At 30.4% G+C, this 25,367-nt stretch overlaps 3 protein-coding genes across 3 annotated transcripts; 1 reads left to right on the forward strand and 2 right to left on the reverse strand.

Annotated features, from left to right (window-relative positions):
• Window positions 1–1,649: 1,649 nt before the first annotated feature.
• On the reverse strand, window positions 1,650–2,755 carry LOC119689824 (Y-box-binding protein 2-B-like). The gene is made up of 2 exons (XM_038104738.1): window positions 2,617–2,755; window positions 1,650–2,540 (listed from the first exon to the last, which is right to left on the reverse strand). The coding sequence occupies exon 2, from the start codon at window positions 2,440–2,442 to the stop codon at window positions 1,672–1,674; it is 771 nt and encodes a 256-aa protein (XP_037960666.1). The 5' UTR covers window positions 2,443–2,540; window positions 2,617–2,755; the 3' UTR covers window positions 1,650–1,671.
• A 3,485-nt stretch (window positions 2,756–6,240) lies between these two features.
• Window positions 6,241–7,511, reverse strand: LOC119690113. The gene has a single exon (XM_038105104.1). The coding sequence runs from the start codon at window positions 7,391–7,393 to the stop codon at window positions 6,500–6,502; it is 894 nt and encodes a 297-aa protein (XP_037961032.1). The 5' UTR covers window positions 7,394–7,511; the 3' UTR covers window positions 6,241–6,499.
• An 11,063-nt stretch (window positions 7,512–18,574) lies between these two features.
• LOC119662584 (kelch domain-containing protein 10 homolog) lies at window positions 18,575–22,786 on the forward strand. Its single transcript, XM_038072228.1, has 3 exons — window positions 18,575–18,848; window positions 21,081–22,567; window positions 22,631–22,786. Exon 2 carries the CDS (start codon window positions 21,125–21,127, stop codon window positions 22,544–22,546), a length of 1,422 nt encoding a protein of 473 aa, XP_037928156.1. The 5' UTR covers window positions 18,575–18,848; window positions 21,081–21,124; the 3' UTR covers window positions 22,547–22,567; window positions 22,631–22,786.
• The last annotated feature ends 2,581 nt before the right edge of the window (window positions 22,787–25,367 follow it).

Genomic DNA, 25,367 nt, shown 5'->3' on the forward strand with positions numbered 1-25,367 from the left:
GCTTGGAGAAACATTTCTCACCCGTCTCAGATTTTTGCATAATCGCGGATTCCGAGATATGAAGTGAACGTTTTGATTTGGCTCGAATTTTTATATTTTTATATTGTTTCTACTTTATTTAGATGTAAGCATATTTACAGTGATGTTAAAAAATAATTGGGAGGTATTCAATTCCTGTGATTTCTAAAATTCTTATTAAACCTTTCTTACTATGTATTTTTGTAGTATAAAATGCTACGTTTTTCGTAGTTTTTTTATGGATTTGCAATATTTTATAACAATTTCTATAAAAAAAACTGATATTAAATAGATTTTCACTTCCATTCTCATACTGTAATTATGAAATTTTCCTAGGAATATTGTCGAACGAATGGTCCTGTATAGTTGATATACATGCATTCCCATAGTTTTTTAAGGTAGGCTCATTTTATAGATTTATTCACTTTTAAAGCACTGAAATTACACTCTGTATATATGTATCTTATCTTGGCTTATATGAATAAGGGAACAATATAATTTATCTTCACTGAGTTTAAAAGTTGAGCAGCTTGACATTAGTTTGACACAATTTTTTGATGATTTATAAGATGTAATCGATACCATCAGTGGCTTTTACGAATAGTAGTTCAAGTAATTTACCATTATGCTAATTATCTTTGGAGTTTTTTGCAATACATTCTTCTCTTATAGAAAACTTAGTAAAACCCATAATCAATCAAAATAAGCAAAATAATGTCATAACTGAGTGAAGGGATTTTTGCTGCTTATTCAATAAATGAAAGCGAAGAGAGCATTAAATATCAAGACATTACGGTGGACAAACGATTCACATGTCTTAAACATGTTCATCACCTCCAACTGCTATTCAAAAATGAAAATCTGAATACCAAGAACAGGAAACTGATATATAATCAAATAATTCGACCGTCACTTCTATATGGGTGTGTAGCATTCAGCAAGGCATTAAACACTACTATTCGTCAGCAAGAAATTGCACAAAACTAGGCCTTGAGAGGGCTTTTCCATGTACCAGGGTACATTAGGACGAATGACTTCCTCAGGGACCTAGAGCCATGAGATTATTTCTGAAAATTGACAGACTTACCAACACCGCGTTATCAAATCTCAAAATGGTTACAGGCTCCTCGGTGAAGTATGCAGTTTTGAGGTCAATTATTGCTTAGTCTAATGAAGTCATAAAAAGTAATCCAATCAAGGCGTAGACAGGGGTTATGAATAAATCTCGCAGTTCATAGAATGCAATATAAAAATAAAATATCTCCACATACAAAAACAAAACAAAAAAAATGTCGATATTATTTGCTTATAGAATATAGTCAGTCATCTTGTAAGCTAGTTTATTCGAGTTCAGTTGTATAATATTTTTAAATATTTTTCAAATTGGTATACATTTCGGTAACTGTCTTTTGAGGAAAGATACATTTCAATTTGTTTATAATATATTCATACTTGTGTTTGACAGTACATTTTAAAAACTTTATACTACACATTAACAGTATGTAGTACAGTATCTGATTCAATATAGCTGTTATATTGGTTATTTTATTAACAATAAGAAACAAAATTGTAAATATTGAAATTTTGAACCGGATGGGAAAAAACATATTTAACTTTAATAATTATATATAATTAAATTTCAATTATATATTATCACTTATTCACAATCTTTTTATTGTTATTCTGTTGATTGCCTGCTGCACCATTAAAGCCACGTTGATTTAGGGTACCAATTCTATAAAAGTCACTCTTGTTAACAATGAATGAACTGCCACGTACTGGTACTCCAGCTGGCCCAGTTATATTAATCGCTACATTATCTTTTGTTCCTGATATGACATCAAATTCAACAATTTCACCATCGCCAAGTGAACGAACCATCTTCTTACGATTGTATTTATAAATACCATTTTGATGTGCAAAGACCTCTTCATTGGTATCACATCTATGTATAAAACCATACCGAATCTTTATATTATACCACTTCACTATACCGATGACCCTTTCTGCAATTATATTTTTAGTGTTTGGAGATTTAATTAATTGCAAACGTGAAAGGGTACGTCCATTTCTGTATCTATTGCCAGAGAATTGTCCACCACGTACAGGTTGCCCTGTAGGGCCGGTAATATTTTCAGCTCGGCTACCTCTTGCATCTGTGATAACATCGAAGTGTAATTCCTCATCATCTGCTATAAACCGCACCAGCTTTTTTGAATCGTCTTTCATTATTGCACTATGATGCATGAAAACATCTTCATTAGTATCCTTTCTCTTAATGAAACCAAATCCCTTCTTCGCGTTGAACCATTTTACAAAGCCAGTTATCTTACTCGATTTTTCGGGTGACTTGGAATCGACTTGTTCAGTTGGCAATTCTTGTTTGACGGTATCTGGCATTTCTATTTTCATTTCCATTTCCATTTTATTACTAACTTTTCAATTATATTTAAGACAACACCGCAATTATATGTGATAATTGATACTATTTGTATTCGTGTATCCTACTACACTGCGCTTACCTACTTAGTATATATTTTGACATTAAATCATTATTCTTAAAAATATTTTTATATATAAATTTATAGTTGTACCCACCTTAAATGCTTTCGGGGAACGCTAGACAAATAGTAAGATAATGCCTTTCTTTACTCTTTATGTCTCTTCCTTTTTTCAACAACCAATTTGGATATAATAGAAATACAATAAAACTTTGAAAATTTTTTCTGTTATAAAAGAATTGAAATACATTCTACTATTTTATATATCATTTTTTAAATTAAAAGTAATAGTTTTTTTTGATTGCTACTGTAATATATATTTAAAAATTTAAAAAATGTACTGCCATTACTGTCGCACCAATAAGAAAATCGTTTTAGTGAGAATTAGTTCAGTTTTCGTTTTGACATACTTTCTTGAAATTCCAATCTATATAGTTACACTCATTATTAGAGTATATTGTCTCCCTCTATTACACACAGAGTCGATTAAAATAATTAAAAATCCTGGGAATTTCTTTTTATACTTGCAAATATATATTACTAGCTGCTTTGAATATAATTGAATTTATTATAAACATATCGCACAACCTCTTCAAAAATGGTACAACTTGAAACTCGTCAATTTAGGGTTCATATATAGAATTTACTTATAGTTTACCTATCTATCAACACGAAAGATTCCACTTTGTTTCTGTCAAAAAAAAAACAGTTATATCTCTTTTTTTGTTAGGAATGCGTTATCCGACGAGTTTCGAGTTGTGCCTCTTTTCTGGTGTGCGATATATTGACATCATAATAAAATATTAAATAAGATTTATAGTTAAAACACAATAATAATTATATGCAATTATATGAAAATTATATATGTGACAAACCTACATACCGCAAAACACACGGACTATAACAAAGGCACAAACAAGACTAAGAAAGGTCAGAGAATTTAATAGACTTTATGTGTATAGTACTACCTTCTAATCGTGTTATTTTTATGTATAAGATATATACTATATATAATTCCTTTTACACGAGAGTTTTGTTTGTAATTTTAGCTGTCAAAAATTTTAAACTGATAATTAAAATTAAAAAGCAAAAATATTGCTTCACATGATAAATCATAGTAATTTGATTCTCAGACTCATCATAAGTCCACACTTTTGAACCACTTCCACAAAATGTTTACATATTGCGCATTGTTATATTGGTATATGACAGGTCTGTTCCACGAGCTACTCATAGTAAAACTCAAGTAAAACACAAGTAAAGTACAAACTGAAAGCGTAACACAAATAAATTGCCAAATTACCCTCTTTACACAGATTCTCATGGAACAGCTTTGTGTTAAGCCTGGTGAGAACACCAGTACCGCGCAAATAAATAATACAAAAATTTAAATTCAAACCACAACAGCTGATTCACATATTAACACAAATTTCATTTGAAATAAAAGGTACGAGTAAAGTCTTTGTAGCATTTTTAAATTTCGACAGGGATGTAACGATCTCTCAGATGCTCTCATTTACTTGAAAATATTATGGTGGAACGCACTTGTGTATACACAGTGTTACGCAAAGTTAATAGGAGTAGCTAGTGGAACAGACCTAATATATTATAACAAAAAAATTTTGTAAAAAAAAATTAGTCCTCCTACTTCATTTTATAAGAATAATGAATTCTGGAAGATACTTGTACTTAAATAATTTAATAATTAGCAATATATTCATAAATACATTATAAAATTGTAATGTAAAATAAAAACTTTTCACTATTCATGAAATATTTTTTAACTGCTTTATTTAAATTTAGGTAAAAATATTTCTACTACTTTCCTATGAAAAGTAAATCTAAAAAAGATTGTCTTGGACCAACCAATCTTGGTGCGTGTTCGCACCATTGTCAGAATAAAGGTTCATATACCAAAAAGTTTTTCTGTTTTTAATTTTAGTAATTTTTTATTTTTTGTATTTTTTTAAACACTGAATTTATTTATAATGATAATTTATGAAACACTTAGAGTGCAAAGGAACATTACATTTTGTACAGATATATATGGTGTGACTATGACACAGCTTTCACCTTTCTCTGCCAGGTGTTTTGGATACTGTATGATCAACATTTCTAATATTCAAAGATATAATATACTTTGTAGATAAACATCGATTTCAAACTGTTCTTTCCTGAAAAGAAGCATCTTCTATTTAGTAACTGAGTCCATTTTTCAAACGAAATTTAAAAATATTAAAGAACCAACTTGCAGCAAAAAGGATTCAGAAGATAGCATTTTTACGGCGCTTTTAGTTTCAGTTTTGCAATCAAATGCTCACTTTTCTGATAAATTTGGTCTTAATAAGATTAAATTAACAATTTTAGATCCCAAAGAAGCTTTTATAATATAAGTGAAAACCATAAACGATTACGAGAGGAAGATAGACGAACCATAAATAAGTACTATTCATTCCATTTAACAAACGAACCATTTACTGACTTTCAAAAGAGAATATATAAGGTTTCTAAATATTCTTTTAAAAATCACTACACAAATATTCATTTATTGCTGCTCTAGAGACAGGTCGCAAAATTTTAAATGTTTTTTTATGGTATATAAAAAAGTTATGAATAAGTGAAGTAGGACATCCAAATTGATTTCAGATATTTCAATTTATTTTTTACCAGTTGTAATTCAAACATCAAAAAGGACTTGTACGATTTCAAAAGTTTTTATTCCGGACCATTTAATGAAATAAAATCAGAACACCAGTTCCTTAAGATTATATAAATTATGAATATATTTCAGGACCCACAAGGTTTCAAATTCAAAACATTGTTAATGCAAAAATATCGGAAGGCGATATTTTGTTTAAATCAGCACAGCTGGATATATACATGCTGTCTCCGAAATTTCAATTTAATTGCTTTTCTGAACTTTTTTATTTACTAAATAAGGAACTACTAATCAAAAATATATAGCTAATGTAACTGTTCCATAACTCATTTCATTTAGTGCAAACTTTTCGTCCTTAAAATGGAAAGTAATATCCGTATGGGTTTCATTTCAATACACTGTAAACTTGTGCTATACTAAATATCATTCATTTCCCAGTCTTATAGAATATTTCTTGCCAAATAAGATTCCAGAAAACTTAAAACTGCCGAGAAATATGTGACTTTGAGCAAAATGTACGAACCAAGTATACACTTGAAGAATATTTATTGCTTAACAACTCATGAATTTGGAATTATTTCTAATTGTATTTTTAGTGAACTTGATATATTTCATATAACAGAAAATATATATTTCAACATAATGCCGGGTGTATTTGAAGGCGTTTGCATATATTATGTCTGCCAAGATGTTGTTATATTAGATGCTATTAACAGTAGAAAATAATTATTGCCCTATAGTCAAATAAATATTAAAAATTTCTCATTACTATTAGACCTAAATAAACTAAGAAATAATCAGTTAAAAATATCAGGTTCCGAAATTCAGTATTCATCAGATCGACAACTTGGCCCACTGAGTAAAGCAGATCCGGTTACTAAGTTCTAATTCACTTTAACATAACATAACCTTAACGTATTAGAAGACGACTGGATTTTATAGCAAAAATTGTTTTTTATTTATATGTTAATTCCATTAGATACAGGATTGGTGATCTTACTTTGTAATAGATATTCTTATATCTTGAATAATAAATCCGCAAATTTGTTGCAGATATCATTAGTAAAAATCAGTAAAGTAATATTTTATGAACGTCTCATATTACGTCCTTAAGCCATCTTTTCATTTTTATGCAAACAAATATATTTGGATTTTCTAGATTGATTACAAATGTAAACTCAAGTTCTATGAAACTCGAGATGTGATATATTCTTATTTAATATGCTTGTATTCTTTTTTGTGTTGGTTTCGTTGGCACATTCCCTGGATTAAATTAATCTGATTTGAAGGCTTCAAGTTGTATATAATTGAGTCACTGGGATCATTGCATCAGATACTGAAACGACTGCTCCTCAGGCTCTTCATCCACTAACATTGGTTCAGGAGATGGTGGTAGTATCTGCTGCATTTCGCTTTGAGAAAGTGTGGTAGTCGACTGAGTTTGTACACTATTTTGTATAAATTGATTAGAAAAGATACTTGGAGTATTTGAATTAAATATATTATTTGCGCCGTTAGCTTGTTCAAATATTGATTTCGTGTATTGCAGTTGTTGCTGCTGACCAAATGCACCAAGAGACTGTTTTTGTGGCTCAATATATGAGGCTTGGCCAAAATAATTTATATAACTGCTCGGTGCTTGCATTTCAGAATTTTGTTGTTTGAACAAAGAATTGGTGTGGGAACCACTAAAAATTGAATTTGAGTCCAGTACGTATGATTTTTTAAAAATGGACGCAAAACTCTGTTCTACAGGCATATCACCAACCGACGCAATATTGCGCATAGCTTTTAAATCACTGCCTCCAAAAATATTTTGATGGGTTTTAGGTTTGTCAGTCATAACAGACTTGTCATTATGTTCATAAATATTGACTAACATTTTTACAGTTTTAGCAGTTACCTTCGAAAGAGCTTTCATTTTGTTATTTGCTTCCTCAAATTGCATAGTGACGGCTTGATGAACCTTTGCAAAATCATTTGTCTGTTTAACTTTGTAATACTCCAGACGAATTTCTTCAAACGACACATCTTCAATATAATCTGGTATACACGGCTTACCTTTGAACGGTCCATAGCACGACAATTGCCACTGTTTGCCATGAACAGCCTTTTTTATATCAGCCTTTATGTCGTATTTAATATCTACATGCTCATCACGACATTTAGAACCATACCAACACTGGCCGCGCAAAAAATATTTACAAATAACCATTATGCCGTTAAATTACTACTAAGTTAAATCTTACTTAAGTAAAAATCAAGATTTGGTATCCAGAAATTTCTATCTGCAGAAATAACTTATTTGAAACAACGCAATGACAGATAATATATGACAAGGATTTATAACAGTCTAAAAGCAATGCAATTTAACGTTTTGAAATGAAGAATTTTGAAAGACATTTCAAAAACAGGGTTGCTTAAATTTGTTGTATTATGAAAGGGATTTCTGTTGCTTGTTTTTTTAAGTTATCTTGTGTGTTCACTATATTCATTAGTGAAATTTTTCGTAATAAATTTAAAGTAGAAAGAACAGCTATATCTCCAGAACTTAATAAAAATCATTATAAAATTAATAATGGTAAAAAATTTAATATTTCCTTATTGATTAATACACTTCGACTTTCTAAGTGTTCATATCTAATATTAACTAAACAAAATCAATCTGAAATATATAATCCATGTTGAAATATTAATCTATAACTATCATAAATTCCTTAATTCCTTAAATTTCTAATATCGGTTAACATAATTCATATATGAGCAACAAAAGAAACAATAATTAATGGTTTTAAATCAACTTGATGTGAGCACAATTTAATTTAAATAAAATTATTCCAATAAAAGAAATTCTAATAAATACATAAATAATTTTTAAACAAACAAATGAAATAAAAGAACATTAAAAAGGCTTAAATTATTGAAAAATACAATCATTTATAATTAAATATATTGTTATTCAAAAATAGAAATTCAAATTTTCGAATAACATAGGCAAAGATCGTGACCGTTCAGGTTGATGTCCTCATCCTAAGATTAATGCCAGAGCTGGAATTGATCTACCTTCAAACAATAAATAAAAAACAAAAATATTCATTCTGGAAAATGTAAAAATCGAATAAATTGATATAAAAACTAAATTATGAATTAATTTTTATAATTTTAAATATATTAATTTTTTCCCTTCCAATAATATACCATAAGTGTATTCACTCAAAATCTCAACAAAATAATTCCATAAGATATTATATCACATTCCAAAACCAAGAAATAGATATAAAAGTTTCCATAATTATTAAATAGAAATAATAACACTCAAAAAATAATATTGTTTAACTATTTTTTCTATAGCTACAGAATACATTGACGTGCTATCTAAAATAACAGAGGAACCTAGTTACTATGATGTATTTGCATTCATAACATAGGCAAGCGCAAAATCTGGAGAAGATTTATAGGCAATATTACGTTTTAAAAAAAAACTCAGAGAAGAATCGGAGGACAAGCGAAAACGAAATGTTGCAGAAACTAATGAAACTAAAACTAATAGCTACATTGATGAACTACACACCATTTTGGATATATAGGGAGTAAACATTATTAATGATTGCAATTTTCAGATTGATGAAATAAGTGCAAAGGGGGATCGTTTTGAGAACAATATTAATGTTAAAACTAGTTCATCGCACGAGGTGAAAAACTACAACAATGACAATATCACTTCGCCAAACTTTGATATTAAGCCTAATGCGTTTCCACTATGCGAAGATGAAGGCAATTTAATTGATTGTCGTTTCAAAGAGAAGAACATGGAAAAAGGTGTAAATTATATTATTGTTTGTACTGTCATACAATAAACTTATTATTGCAGAAATGTATGAGAGACGTACTATCAACGAAAATCTAAACAACAGTCAAAGCACACCTAAAAGTATCTAAAGAAGGTTGTACTTTGGCAAAGTCGTAGATTTGTGAAGCTTGAAAAAAACCTGAAAAATGCAGAATCAAAATTGCTCGAAACTTGTCAATATCTTGCTAGTGAAGGCTTAAGGTTCATTGCTTTTCGACTTTGTTCTTTTTATACATAAACTTTTATACGCGTTTACTATTTTTTGAAATTGTGTTGCGTATTGTCAATAACTAAAATATTTTTTTAATTGAAATTGTTAAGATAATCAATTAGATTTAGTTAAAAATACACAAACGAAATGAAATATTATTAATCTTTTTTTTAAATATCTTAAAGTTCTACTCAAATTGGAATTTAGTCATAACGGGTTCGACTTTTCAGAAAACTGATTTTTCAGATGACATTAATTGGTCTTTGATCGCTAAATGATTGTTTTAGGGTATTTCTCTGAGAACGTAATATACAATCAAATGATCGTCGATCATTACATCTGTTGTTGCTTTCATTGCGTTCATTGCTTTCAGGTTTCTGATTTATATTGAAAGCATATTCCTTTCCAAATCCTTGACAATATTTGAAACAGCTATTAGTCAAAAGATTCAATTTATTTTAAAATGTTATTATTGCGGTCCATTACTCTTAAATATTTTCTATTAAAAATAGTTTCTTTCGTCAAATATGAGTTTAAAAAAAATATTGTTTTTATTAATAAAGAAAGTACTGAACAGCTTTTTTCTTTGAACTTATTCATAATTATAATAGTTATTATAAACTATAATTGTTGTAATTCTAGAAAAATTTAAATTCACTATTTTTGCTGTTTATCATAGTTAATGGTGTTTTTTAGTAAAATGACTTCCATTGGTTTAGTCAAGGAGTAGATATGGAACGATATCCTCATTAAATGTGTGCCCGAGATAATATTTTACTATAAAAAAAAAGCATGAGGTAATATAATGAATCGATTGTGAAGATGTGGGTGTATGTCTGTCCACACACTTTCTTAAGCAATTTAAACATAATTTCGATTTTAATGTAGTGGTCAGTTAAATTGTTAAATTTTTTTTTAATTTAATAAAATTGGTAAATAATACAATAGCTATAATAAAATGCACAAATGGTTGATAACAACTAATAAGTTTTATTTTTCTACAGTTTTCTTCTCTATACTAGAGGCAACTAGTATGCGGACTATAACGGACTATTTGCGGACTATTTTTTTCCAAACCACCTTACTTTGTATTCCTAAAAGGCTCAAATTCTAGCATTAAGGAGGTGTGCGATTTAGGCTAAGTTGATGCTAAACCAAATTTGAGACTTTTTGGGATTTCTTGCACTGCACACATTTAGCCATTTATCAGCATGTATCAACACATCACTACATTATCGGCACAACTTAGAATTTCCCTCATTCTCTTATTCTCAATCTTAAAATTTGCATAAAAAAACAATAATTATTTCATATCTATGACTATAGCTAAGAATTTCAAATAAAAACCAAGTCATCTTAGAAAATTTTGTTTCAAATTGGTTCTTCGATTAATGTCATATCTGAAATATTCCATATAAATTTACTTGAGATATATTACATTGTAATATTCGTTGCGTGATTTATATTGCATTGAAGTATTACGAAAACTTGCTGTTCATCATGGAAAGGTTACATCAGTCGGTTTGCTCTAAACTACTTTTGAAGAAGTCTATTGAATCCATTTCAATTAACCCTCCAGTACCAGTGTTTGATGTAGATGAGCAGGAAGACGGGGAAGAATATGCATTTTCATTTAATGAGCCGAATAATGATGAAGACTATGATTCCTCCAATGAATCCGAGTATAGGAAGGACTTTGACGTTGAGTCAAATATTGACTAAGATTCAGGTAAATGGAAGTGTATTCTTATTCTTTGATAAATGAAAAACAAATAAATCAAAAAATATTTAGAAAAGATTCAACCCACTAAGCAAACTAAATTTTGAGGTAGATGAGACGAATTGAGAGAGCAGTCTATGACAAAACTAATTAAAAAACCCAAATATACTTAATTAGTTACAAGTAAGTTGTAATGAATTTAATATTAAATGGAACTCGGAGTCTTACATTCTACAATTTTAGATGCAATAAACAATGTTATTAAATTAATTCAACGGAAAATATTCCATTAACAAAATTGTGAAATTTTTGATACATTTCTACTATTTTTTTTCATCTAAAATAAAATATAATATGAAAACAAATTGTCTTATTTTATATAATTAAATTGATTTTCGCTCAGCAAGAGTCGTATACCATATACCGGTATATGCAGGATATGCTGTTCTCTTATTAAGAAAGTTTATAGTTCAAAATTGCTTTGTGTATTCTATGTCACCATTTTGAATGGTGAACTCTTCAGAACTGGTTCACGTATTTAGACCACATTAAAGTCTATTATACTATATGGTTTGATATTTTTGATCTTAAACCAAACATACAATTCTTTTAATCAGCGCTTATAAGAAGTGTGTTTTGTGTTTAATCCACTATATATTCCAGTACTTGAAAATATTAACGCTGCTCCAATATTTGAAAAAGGGCAGTGAGTTTCTATATCATTCGAGATATATAAGAATTTAAAATATTTGTAGAATATGATATAATGAATATACTCTCATGAATATACTCAAGTTTTCAGTTTGTAACTAAACAAACGAAAGATTCTTTAAATATATATAAAATTTATTTAAATTTACTTTAGTACACTCTTTTTCAATATATTAATACAATATCAATCCCAACTACTTAGCATTGTCAAAGTAAACCAAGCCAACGCTGCGAGAAAAGCAATTTTCTTTTCGTATACCATATAGACATCAATATGATCGGTTAAGATAGACATTGCGTAAAAAGCTTGGATCCGCAGCAGACAAAACATGTTGCAACAGAACATATCAAAGTTCAAGAAGATCTTCTGTGATTTAATGGAAATTAGCTGCAAAGTAAGAGCTTTGACATATGTTCTATTTTTAGGATACAACATATTTAACTGATTTAACAGCAGGCTATCCATTATCCATTCTTCGTTAGGTAGTGATAGTCTAAAATAATTGATATATTAATTGGAGTGAATCACTTAGAAATAATATTTGCTTTAGCTATGTAGAAAAAAACATTTAAATAAAATTTTTTGATCTAAGAATTCAATAATGCTCAACGGCTGACAGAAGACTCTTACAGGCATTTCTTATTATATCATTTATTGGTTCTAATTAATTAATATTTTATTTAATTTTACATTCAATCTTATATCCAAACAAATATATTATACTACATGTTTATAATAATTAATAAAAACGATTATAAAGAAAAAAGTTTTAGTCTGCTATTTTATTAATTTATAATATACACACTTTACATACGAAATCCAGTTTTTAATAACTATCTGCCCTGGGAAGCTCTCCAGAAAACAGCTGTAGTAAATATAAAATTCAGCTGTCTTTTTAGTTTTCAATTTAGAAGAAGTATAGTGTTTTTCATAATAACTATTATAACTTTAAAGTACGAATAAGTGCAGTTTGCTCATCTATTATTATTTAACCGGAAAATAAAAAAAATATATAATTAGAAATGAATAAATCAGAACTGAAGTACCATTTCAGATCGTAGTCTGAAATGGTGCATGTTGTCTTGAAGGAGCTGTAGTGAATTCCAATAATTAGGTCAGTTTGAGTATATTGAGATGAAAAAATATTTGTGAGACTTTTTTATTCATAAATCACACGCTACATATACATACTTGTTTTGTTTCCCATTCAAACATTATAATTTTATACGCTTTAATAAAGTTTATAAAGCTTGATACAACAACAACTATTTAAAGTCCTCCAAGTTCAAGTTAGTAAGTAGTAGGTTAAATGGTTATAGTCAAAATTAATCTAAATCTAAAAGCAAATACATTCCGACTTAAGAACGTCGGTGGAATTAAACAAATCAAATCGGTGGCTGAACACACTTCATCGTTATATTGTAGGGAGTATCATCTGGCATATATTGGCTAAAGAATTGAACGTTTATATGAACATTACTGCCGTTTTATACATATATATAAACCAATAATTCACGCATTTTTATTTACGATAAATGGATAGAATATAAATATTCAGTCGTCTCTTGGTTGCAGACTTTTTACGTCAAAAAAAGCTTTTATGGTAAAAAATATAGCAATCGGCTGTCCTAAATTTCTGTGTTAAACTTAAAATATAATTAGGAATGTTAGTCATCTTTCGTTGTAGTATATTATTTATGTAATGTTTTTCACATTTCTCTCTCTCTCTCTCTCTCTCTCTCACACTATTTCATCAGATTTAGTAGATTTAGTTGTCCTTTACTCGCATACTATTGTAGATTTAGAATATTTGTAGACTTAGTTGTCCTTTTCTCGCATACTATTGCTATTTCATCATAGTTTTCTACTGCATTAAAAAAGAGAATGCAGAGATAAAATACAGAGATCACTCGAAATTGTTAACTATCAAAGTTCACTTTCAAAATATGTTAACAAGCAATAAATTGTCTGTGTTAATACCATGAAACAGAGGTGTGATCTTTGATTATAAATATAAATAATTTATATAATTAATTAGAGGGGTTTTTTCGAACAGTAGTGAATTACAACAACAAAAATTTTATTTTGTATGTTATTTTAATTAATTGAATTTTTGGCTGACCATACAACTGTTTCGAGTATTGGCAAATACCCATCATCTGTGGTCTTGGAAATCATTCTTGTATTTAATTATTTGTAAATAATTATTTTTGAGAGTGCAAGTACCACGAATCGAACTCGGGTTCTGCCAAATATGAAGCTCAGAATCAGCATACCTTAACCAACTGTTCCAAAACCGTATAATTAATTAGTAAATAATGCAGGTTTTTCATAATCATATTTTTAGCATTTAACTTTAAAAGTCGCACAGTATAATGCAATTCATTGCCATATATGGTACTTATGGCTAATATGGCATTTACACTGACCTCAACTGGCTTATTTTGGTCAAAAATCTAAAATGAGAAAAATTTTGCTTACAAAATTTTAAGCGCATATGAGATCCATTGGATCTGATTCTGTATAAATGAGTTCCAACGAGGTTAGAATGAGTTCTAAATATGTTTCAAATGCAAGTGAATACATTGAACATATACCAAATAAAAGCTTTTCAAGGCATTTTGACAGTTTAGAACAGCTATTTTTGACATATTTACAAAAATAGAGATAATCGGAGCAAAAAACAAGTTTTCTGTTTATATTGTAAGGTTTGAAGGTGTAATTAACATTCATACAACATTTCTATTGGTATGGGCCAAAAATCAAATCAACAAGCAAGTTGAAAAATCAGCTGTTTGAAATGAGCACAAATGATTTACAACGAATGTAAACACTTTCAAGAGACTGTTTTCAAATGAGTCATTTTCGGCCAGTGTAAACGCCATATAAGGATGATATAGTACGTGCCGTAATACGACATATGCTACTTACAATTTTTCGGTCTTTTAGAAACGACATGAGTTTGTCAATTTACTATCTTTAGTATTATTCTGTTACGACTTTTTATAACTAAATTTCAAAATTTTATTTTCTTAGTGTGGGTTTATAAGTATATTTTTATTAATTACCCATGCCTACCAAATGGATATTTCCACCACCAAATGGAAATATGACTTTTCCACTTTAGTCTCAATTTTTTAATATACTTTGAAAATAACAACAGTTTCACATATGACATGACCATGACTGTCTATATAACATTTCTCCTGCGGTGAAGGGGTTAGAATATGTCGTAAAAGGCGACTAAAATCCCGGCACAACGCCGATACTTGTGTGAGAAGTGTGCATGTTAGTTAGTGATCCGCTCCGCTTTACGGGGGTCAGTGAGCTTGCAGCTTCGGTTGACCAGTTGGGGTTGGGCTCGTAGTGACTGTTGGTTAATACTTAATCTTACGCGGGAGGAATGTGCAGTTTTCGTTTACAATCGGTGTGGATTTGCATATTCACCAACGTGTGCTACAACCCATATTGTAGCAGTGGTTTTAGATGGGCCTCGCATCAAACCAAGATGGAAGTTAGTCTTGTACACATTTCTTCATTGGCATCATTAGAAATTTTAACATTCAAGGGGCCGCCAAGGCATAGAATGTTCGGTTAAATAATAGCAGATACGGATGTCTATATAATATTTCTTAAGCGTCCCAATTTTACGCGTTGTATCTCAAGAACGGTTATTGAATTAGATCAAATTGTTTATAGAATTTTATGTTCCATAAGTTTGGAAATGATATTTAAACAAAAAAACTATATTTACACGATGTATTTGTTGTACTCTTCAAGTCAATATATAAAATAGAAGTTATTCCATTTCATTCTTGGGTTTAGACCATTTGTATTTGTCAAGAAGTTGGTGTCATCTGGTTTATGTCAATAAATATTTTATTGTTTCCGATATATACATACCTATATGTTTTTATATATATTGTTCATTTGTCTTGTTATTGTTGTCAGTTTATTTTTTATTTGCAAACTAATCAACAAGTGTTTATTACTTGAATTTATTTAACCTAAGCACGTATGTTTTTCTGTTCGAATGAAATGTTTAATTAAAAGTTTCATATTAAATTGCGGTTTAAGTTGCATTGATATGATTTGATTCGATTGCCGATTGCACTGAAAAAGATACAAAATGAAAATACACAGGAAGTGAGTGAATCCAGATAAACAATTGAATAAATTTTAAATACGAAATACGATTTTGTGAGTGATAATTATTATCACAAACATATATTTCTATATATATATATGTACTCACGAACATTCATACTAAACTCTGGTGTATAGAGAATTGATTTGTTTTGGTTATAAAACTAAATCCTTGCAGTTTAATTTGACGATATCAATATATCTGAATGTGGTAGTCATGTATATTGATGTGGTCATGCATACTTATATTGACTAAAAATTAGTTTATATACAAATATCTGTTGACATGATTCATTTGTTATGATAAATATTTCAACTTTAATTATGAGTTTATAGGTTCAGAGTTCATTAAAAAATGCTATCTTTTTCGTAAACTAAAAATTTCAAATTTATTTACTATGAATGTTGGGATGCGATGAATGTTGGGATTAATTAAAAACATTTACAATATCTAACAATACGCATTATTAACAACTATGTTCATTATGAAAGATATAAATTAAACAGACACATTTGGTTGGGCTAAGAAACTTAGAATTTTGTACAATTACAGTTCTTTAAAGCGAAAATTGACGGTACAAGTATATCAAACCGTTTATAGAGCAATTTTGGCAAATTAAAATCATTAAAAGTCTTTCGTAAGATCTTTGTAAGATCACCCAGATGATCGTTTATAAGACTTAAGCTATTCTAAACAAAAATCTTAAAAAAAAGTAGAAAGCTGTTTTGTTCAATTTCTTTTGTGGTGAAATCAAAAACAGCTGCTAATCGGTACCGCCTGCAGATAAATAATTGAATTTTAATGCAAATGTAATGGAAACCCGCCAGATATATGTTCCATCATTATTATTGTTTAAACAAATAAATAATTACTTACTGAATTTAACTCATAAATTAATGAGTTCATTCTTATGAACGGTGCTGAGGAAAAAGAAAGAGAACTCTATTGGAATAGACTACCAAGACTTTTACTTTCACAATCTAAAATGCTTTTAGGGACTTACAACCTAAAGCGCTTCAAATATTCCATAGCATAATCAAAAAAGGAACTATAGACACTGTAGATTGAATAATGAGCTATCGAAATTAGGAATTCAAACCAACTCAGACTGCAGATACTGTAGAGAAGAGAGAGAAATTGGATAACATGTGCATGGGGAGTGCACGATACTGATGCACAAGCAGAAAAAACATCTGGGAGTGTATTTAATGGATCATAAGGATTCAAGATTAGGAAAGATAGGCTCTATACTGTCTTTCATTAAAGATATCGGACTTGGAAAGGAAGCACTTCGTCGACTTTCAGCTTCGAACTTTTTACAGTACCGATTTTTACATATATATTTTTTTGCACTACTAAATGTTGTCGATTGTCAGCGTTTTGCCATGATCCGTTTATAAATCAGCCCAAGTTTTAAAAACAAGGCTGTTTTCTTGCGTTAGAGATATAGTTAGAATTTTTTTTCCATGTTGAAAACTAAAAATAAGATGTGCTTAAAATGGATAAGTACAAAAGTGACAACCCAGTCTCCAAATAAATCATTCGATTGGGCGTGTTGTCAATATTCGCCTTATTTTTTATATAAAAAAATGTAAAAGTTTTTTCACTTCCTCATATTGGAGAATTTTCCATACTTGTGTAGCATAGCACATTATTGATCTTGCAGTAGCTTCGTTGAATTGATATTATGTTTTGAATGCAACATCTATATTTTCAAATATATTTTTTCATGAGCAGTTAATAGCTCTTTTAGCTTCCCTCAATTTTGCAGTTAAATGTAGCATGTTGCACCCATAATCCAAGATATTCCTAAACTATTTCTGTATTTTTTATCCTCCTAATGTCTATATTTCCTCATTTGTATATCGCCTGTGATGCTGTTTAAAGACTATCGTTTCTGATTTCTCAATATTAACTGTTAGCCCTTGTAGCTTACAATAACTATGCACCTCATATATCATATTTTGTGAACAATCGCTACTTTCTGCTAGAAGAACGATGACATCTACATATAAAAAGGTATTTTAAAATATTAACACCATTTATATTTGCGCCTTCAAATAGATGTGTAACCACATCATCTATATAAAGGGAAAAGAGAATTGGACTGAGTACGTAACCTTGCTTTACTCCTGAATCAGTAGGAAATCGTGCTGATAAGTGTTTCCCATCCCACACAGCTGCTATGATATATTATATTGATATATGTATTAGAATGATCAACTAAAAATTCATATTATTAATATAATAATAAAAATTTTATGGTTGTAATTTAATATGGTTTGAAATACCTCTCTATTGAAAATACTAGTTTATACTAAGTTTTCAGTTTCTTACGTCAAAATGGACGTTAAAAATCGATTTAATATAAAACTATTATAAATACATATTAAATATTGCATAAATAAATTCCATTATCTACATAAAAAACCTTAATGTGCAATATAGTAATTAAATTTGATGCTATATATCTTATGATATCTCTTAAATTAGCAAATAAATCGATATTTCAACCTTTTTTGATAAATTATATTACCGTCTGTCAATGCTAATTCTTAATCACAATCAATTTTCACGACTTTTTCTAGACTGCAAATCGCCGTATAAATGCTTATTTCCTGAAAATCATTAAAGCCTCGTGCAAACGCAACACATGATAGCGTCTGTTTTATCGAGTTTTCACTGTAATTTCAATAAACTGAGTAAGCATGTTTTATAACTATTTTTTTCCAATCACAAGCATTTCATCTAACCAAGTAAGCGGTTGAGTTTGCGTTTGCTTTGAGTAAACTTCAGATTTTATTTTATGAAATTAATCAGTGAAGTGAAGTGAGCAGACGTAATTTTGCTTGAGAATTTCATAACTTTATTTTTATAAAACTCGAATCTGTTTTAATTGCAATAAAGTTTATTAAATTTAAACTCGCTACCACAACGGACTGCATCCATAGTAAACTCGCTACTGATAGTGCATCCATAGTAATTTACTAGTAAAACGAATTCCATACTTTCAAGCAAGGAAATATCGCTGTAAGTAAATTTTTTCATTTTATATACATAAATTTTTATTACATTTTTGTACATTAAGTAACGTATATAGCATATATTTTTGAAATTTAGCATATGGTGTATTAATTTTGATATTAGTTAGTGCAATCGACGAAGCCAATACACGTAGCTTGTGTAATCGACGAAGCTACTAGTTTGTGTAGTTCACGAAGCTAATGGCTCGTACAATCGACGAAGTTAATAGCTTGTACGGTTGACGAAGTTGTTAGCTTGTGCAGTTGACGAAGCTATTAACTTGTGCAGTTGACGAAGCTGTTAGCTTGTGCAATCGACGAAGCTATTAACTTGTGCAGTTGACGAAGCTATTCGCTCGTGCAATCGACGAAGCTACTAATTTTTGCAGTTGACGAAGCTAATAAAGTAAAATAGTAAAATCGACGAAGCTATTATCTTGTGCAGTTGACGAAGCTAATGGCTCGTACAATCGACGAAGCTATTAGCTTGTGCAGTTGACGAAGCTATTAACTTGTGCAGTTGACGAAGCTGTTAGCTTGTGCAATCGACGAAGCTATTAACTTGTGCAGTTGACGAAGCTATTCGCTCGTGCAATCGACGAAGCTACTAATTTTTGCAGTTGAAGAAGCTAATGGCTCGTACAGTCGACGAAGTCATTAGCTCGAGCAATCGAGGAAGTCATTCGCTCGTGCAATCGAGGAAGCTGTTAGCTTGTGCAATCGACGAAGCTATTAACTTGTGCAATCGACGAAGTTATTAACTTGTGCAGTTGACGAAGCTATTCGCTCGTGCAATCGACGAAACTACTAATTTTAGCAGTTGACGAAGCTAATGGCTCATACAATCGACGAAGCTATTAGCTTGTACAGTTGACGAAGCTATTAACTTGTGCAATCGACGAAGCTAATAGCTTGTGCAGTCGACGAAGCTATTAACTTGTGCAATCGACGAAGCTATTCGCTCGTGCAATTGACGAAGCAGTTAGCACGTACCATATATTGTTTTATTAATGGTAGATTTTACTCCAACTAATTTTGTTTGGCATTATATTGGAATTGCTCATTGAGGTGCTGTTGGTTAAACGTCATTGACGTTACTCAATATTTACTTATGTCTTACTAAAGGCATTTCGTTACATGTCAATATCTTTGATTGTGTTGTATAAGATCAGCTTATAGATTGCTGTAGATAGACGGGAACAGTCGATCTTTCTACAGATTGTTTCTCGTAAATTCACTTATGCTTTTGTACATTGTAGAATTAATATCATTGGCTTGATTTCTTTTTTTGACTTATATAGTGAATTTCAATAAATAAAATAAATAGTAAAACCATTTTAAAGTATGCAATTTGTTATTGTTCACGAGTCTTTCTTAATTAAATGCCCTAGACTCAGACTTCTAAATGCAAGTATTATTTAAATTTATTTAGTTCTATTAAAAATTCTTTTGAAGTGGACAATCATCAACCGTACCACTTATTTAAAATTTTTCTTCAATGTGAAGTTTTGATCGATACTTCGAAATTGCAAATTAATTGCAATTCTCCTGCAGATTTTCCTCTGTTAATTTTTGTGCATTATTTATGCTCGAACGAGTCAATGACTGTATCTATTTTGGTCTCAAAATTCAAGCCTATGTTCAACTCCAATTATCGGATGTATCTAAAAAAAACTACGACCATTGCTCCTTAAGGCGGTTATAGGTTTTTATTTCCTTTTTCAGATTTAATTTACATTAATAATTGGCTCTAGAAGTTCTGAATTAGGAGCTCTGAATTATGATGGTTCAGAGTTGATTTTTTGGATAATTTTTATAAAAACCCAAACTTTTTTAAAATCTTTGTTTTGTTCATATCCATGCTTAAATCCATATTTATACGAATATATCCTGCGAAAGCAATTTTTCCTTTATTCCGCACGGTATCTCACAAGCAACATCTTTCTTTTTGTCCAAAAAACACTACGTAGTTCACTTCAGAGTCCAATTGCGGTTGAAAACGTCAATGGAAACTAATTAAATGAACTATTTTATTTTCTTTTCTTGGAGCAAGGAATCAACTTCCATATAAATATATGACAATTTATTAAGAAACTGACAGTTGTTATAGCAACTGAAATTAAGTTAGGATGAAGATTGTCAAATTTACAGTAACATTTTTTATAATTTATAAAAAAATTTCTTCCTAATAAAATTCAATTTAAAAGTATTCTAATAACTTTATATATATTTTTAATAGGTAACAGAAGATCCGTAAACACTGAAAAGACTTTCAGAGTAAAAATGGATGGACAGAATCATGATGAGCAAGTCGACTTTCATGTTGATATGTTTGGATTATTGTATAGAAATTTTAATGAAAGATATGAGCGCATCACATCCAGCGATGAAGAAGTGCATTTTAGTTCTAACTCTTCAGATGATGACGACCGTTTGTTAGCTTTGGCGGATGTTAACATTAATCCGCTCTATAAGTTTTCCCCATATGTCTTGGTTAAGAGAAATTTAAAGCAGCGCAGTGTGTTGAATATTCCTGAGCCACGTAGCGGTCATCAAGTAATAGCGACGGAATCAAATGTATTTGTGTTGGGTGGTTATAATCCACGTACGGCAAACGCAGCCAGACGTCAGCGCCGTCGTTTGATTTTTCAGGATTTGTGGTCATTTAACGATGCTACCAATAGATGGCATTTGGTATTAGATGAAAGAAGTTCAACAGATATGCCAAGTGATTTAACTGCTAGTGCATTCACTATTTGGAGAAATGGATTAATTAGTTATGGTGGAACAGGATTCCCTTTTGGAGAGTCACGTTCTAATGACTGCATACTTTATACTACAGGAAGAAATCCATCCGCTACTAGATTATCTGTCAGTGGAGATTTACCTCCGGCTGTTTATGGTGCAGCTATTGCTGTTCATGATGACTTCCTGTACGCAATTGGGGGCACGACTGGCTACGATTTTTATAGTCATGTTTATAAACTAAATTTGAAGTCGTTAGTATGGAAAGTTATTTATGCTAGTCGACCAGGAAGGCATAACGATCCAGTAGGACGTTATGGTCATGGAATTGTAAATGACGGCAATTACTTATTTCTCCTAGGTGGTGGCACTTCACAGCAGATATGTGTTGGTTTTGATTCCATAGAAGCTTTTAATATAAAAACTCATTGCTGGGAACAATTTTATACATATCCAGACGAAACGCCAGCGTTATATATACGTGAGATAACAGGTTATCCGAAATCACGAAAATGCTTTGGCTGCGCCCAGTATACAACACCTAATGGCGATGTGGAGGCTGTTATTTCAGGTGGCTGCCAAGCGGATTCCAGATCATTTTTTTCGGATGTCTGGAAAATAAATATGCGTACTAAGCAATGGACTTTATTACGTACTGCGCGCTTACCAACACCAATATTCTTTCATTCTGCGTCTTGCTCTGAGACAGGCGCAATGTATTTATTTGGAGGGATTTCATGCGGTGTGTGGTCAATGAAACGTCGCAATGCGCTCTATAAAATGTGGGTTACTATACCTAAGCTATCGGAGATGTGCTGGGAAGCAATTTTATTCTATAACAAAAATCTTGCTTCCATTGATCGTAACAAATTACGTGCAGCAGGAATCCCAGACCAGTTCATAGCAAGAATGCCTTCAAGCAATGCTGAACCGGTTGCGTTAAACTTTGAAAGTGAATGAAATTTGTTAATTTAATTATAGGTAATGCAATATATTTTTCATTTAATTAAAAACTTTAATATCAATCATAAAAATTAATATTAGTTCTAGGTTTTCGGTGCAAAGAGCTGGTGGTGAGATTAAACAATAACTTAATTTTATGACAAAAAATGTTGAAAGTTGAACTGAAAACCTGAGGAAACATATTTTGTGTTATATCGTTTTTTTTAATGCCAGTTTTATATATGAAATCCTTTACAAATAAATAATATGCTTTACCGAAATAACGAAATTATAAATTTAATTTTATTTCAAAAATAATTAAACGTGATTTGCTCGGTATATATATAGATTTTTCTTTTAATTACCATTAATTAAAACCAATAAATATTGGGTTGAAGAAACAAAAGTTTTTCCTCATGAACTAAACATTGGAATAGATAAAATTTTCATCTGTTAATCAATATTGAAACGATAATATAAAAAGACAAAGCAAACACTGGGTAGGTTATACCGGTGAACCCAAGGAATTCACTTAGGCCTATAGGCACATTATGTTATTGCATATTTAAAAACTTACAGGATAGAATCACTTAGAAACTTCGGCAAAGTTTATAATGCTATGTAATGCAAGGCCTTGCAGTTCACCAAGAACCTCAAAAAAGCAAGTCCCTAAAGTGGTAAGACGGCGCTACGCATATCCTGGACAGAAACAAAGCAGATGGGAGGTGCTTTCATCGCTGTCTCCATAATTGCGGTAGATATGGTTGAAAGGAAGATTTAATCTTTTAGCATCGTGATCACTACAATGACATATATTAGTCATATTTATAAATTATAGCAAAATTAAAATAGATCAAATGTGTGCACTAGAAAAAAAACTAATCAAACTAGAAAAAAAGGAATCAAATAAAATAAATTATCTGTCTTAACGTGCATACAATAGATAACAACATGAACCTTTGCAACACTTACGCAAATATTTATAGTTATTTCATTATATAGTTAAAGCCATGCTGAGCAAGAGACTTATATACAGTCGGTTTTTGACACAGTAGCTGATGAGAATTCAGTCTGTGAGTCTGACGAAGAAGAAGGTCATGAAATCATAGACCTTGAAGCTGAACCGTCTGATGCTGAGGAGCTGTTAGAAACCCATGAAAGGACTAATGTGATTTGTGCCGATTCTGACGCTTCCGATGACAATGAAGATAAAAATTTTACCATAAATTAATTAGTGACAAATTAACTGCAAGAGATGTAATGTATCACGTCAAACCTTACGTCAATATATTGTCCGCCAACGTTATGGTGTAGCTAAAACTATCGAAATAATGTTAGCAGAGCAAAAATTCAAATGTTTCATGAGTCCAGTAATGATGGACATCATAATGCGTCACACAAATAAAAATGTCGAAGACACATATGATACCATATGCTGGCACCGGAAGTAAGCTTTTTCTACGCAGATTGGCTGAAGAGCTTTGTATGCCAATAATAGAGGAACGTGCAAAGTTATTTGAAAGGTCCACTGAAACAGGTTTCGAACACCGATCTATCTATAACAGAAACATGTTATCTGTGCTACATTCAGTATGAAAAACGCTATAGGAAGATTCGAAAATCGTGGAGCCAATGCAGTGAACCGATTTGTTTGCAGCAAATCGGTTTATAGTATATATATATGCATACTATGCTGAAAAACTATTTAAAATACATATAATATGTATATTATGAAATTCAAATTAATATTTATATGTAAAGAATACAAAACTCCTGTTATTTGTTATAAATTACGGTCATTTCTGTATAAATGACGAGTGGTTACACGATTACCCCGGGTGTGTGTTTACGTAGGTATCAACTTTGTAAGCTTTTAAATACTGAACCGCTTTAAAATTGTTCAACATTTCTAAAATTTTTAAGATTCGAAATTTCAGTGTAGTAGCATCACCGGTTTACAAGATATAGTTGCGCAAAGTAGAAAGTGTATGCACGGGTACCCGGGGTGTGTGTTTGAGGGTTAAACGAATCTAATTCATATTAGATTAAGACTCATACACTTGAATTAAAAACATAGTAAGTTTAGCGAAGTGCATTGTTTAAATCTAAACTTCATTAGTTCACATTATTTTGAAGTTATTCATTTATCCTTCTTATTCTAATCTTCTGAGTTTTTCATACGGATACTCAAAAGTTCTATGCGCAGCTCGGTTCGTGAAGCTTTTCGGTTCAACTCTTGCCTATAAAAAAGATTATTATTCTTCATTTTTGATGTTAATAAAGTTTGAAATAAGCTATACATTTTGTTGTTAAGATTAAGATGAATTATGTTATTAAGTCTGATGATGAGGTAAACAAAAAATTTATCTTTACCTACTCTTTTATCTACTGAATACTTCACGAAAAATATTTACTCTTGTGAATTTTTTTTTATTTTTTCATTGCCTTGCATTTCGGTAGCTTATATATATAGTACGAGTATATATTACAACACTTTCTGGGTTAAAAAGTTTTTTTTTTAAAAGGATTCTTATAATTTTCCATAATTTCGTGAGGATTTCAACACTTGACTTTTTTGCTGAAAATATAAATGCACATAGGGACGCTGCCACTCCTGCACTCCAGTCCTACGATACTAAAAAGGCTCAAGTTGCTCGATTTTGCTGATGATATTTTATATTGTGTTTATTATGTTTTAATATTACTTTTTGTATATATTAAAGTTGTTTTTGTTAATGTTTTATGTTGTGTTGTGTTGGGTTGTGTTGTGTTGTGTTGTGTAGTTGGTCTTGATGTTGCTATTGCTGCTTACATATATTATTAATTCACTTACTGAAGT

The sequence above is a fragment of the Teleopsis dalmanni genome, chromosome X (genome assembly GCF_002237135.1).
Source record: "Teleopsis dalmanni isolate 2A chromosome X, ASM223713v2, whole genome shotgun sequence".
In the NCBI taxonomy this organism is placed as follows: domain Eukaryota; kingdom Metazoa; phylum Arthropoda; class Insecta; order Diptera; family Diopsidae; genus Teleopsis; species Teleopsis dalmanni.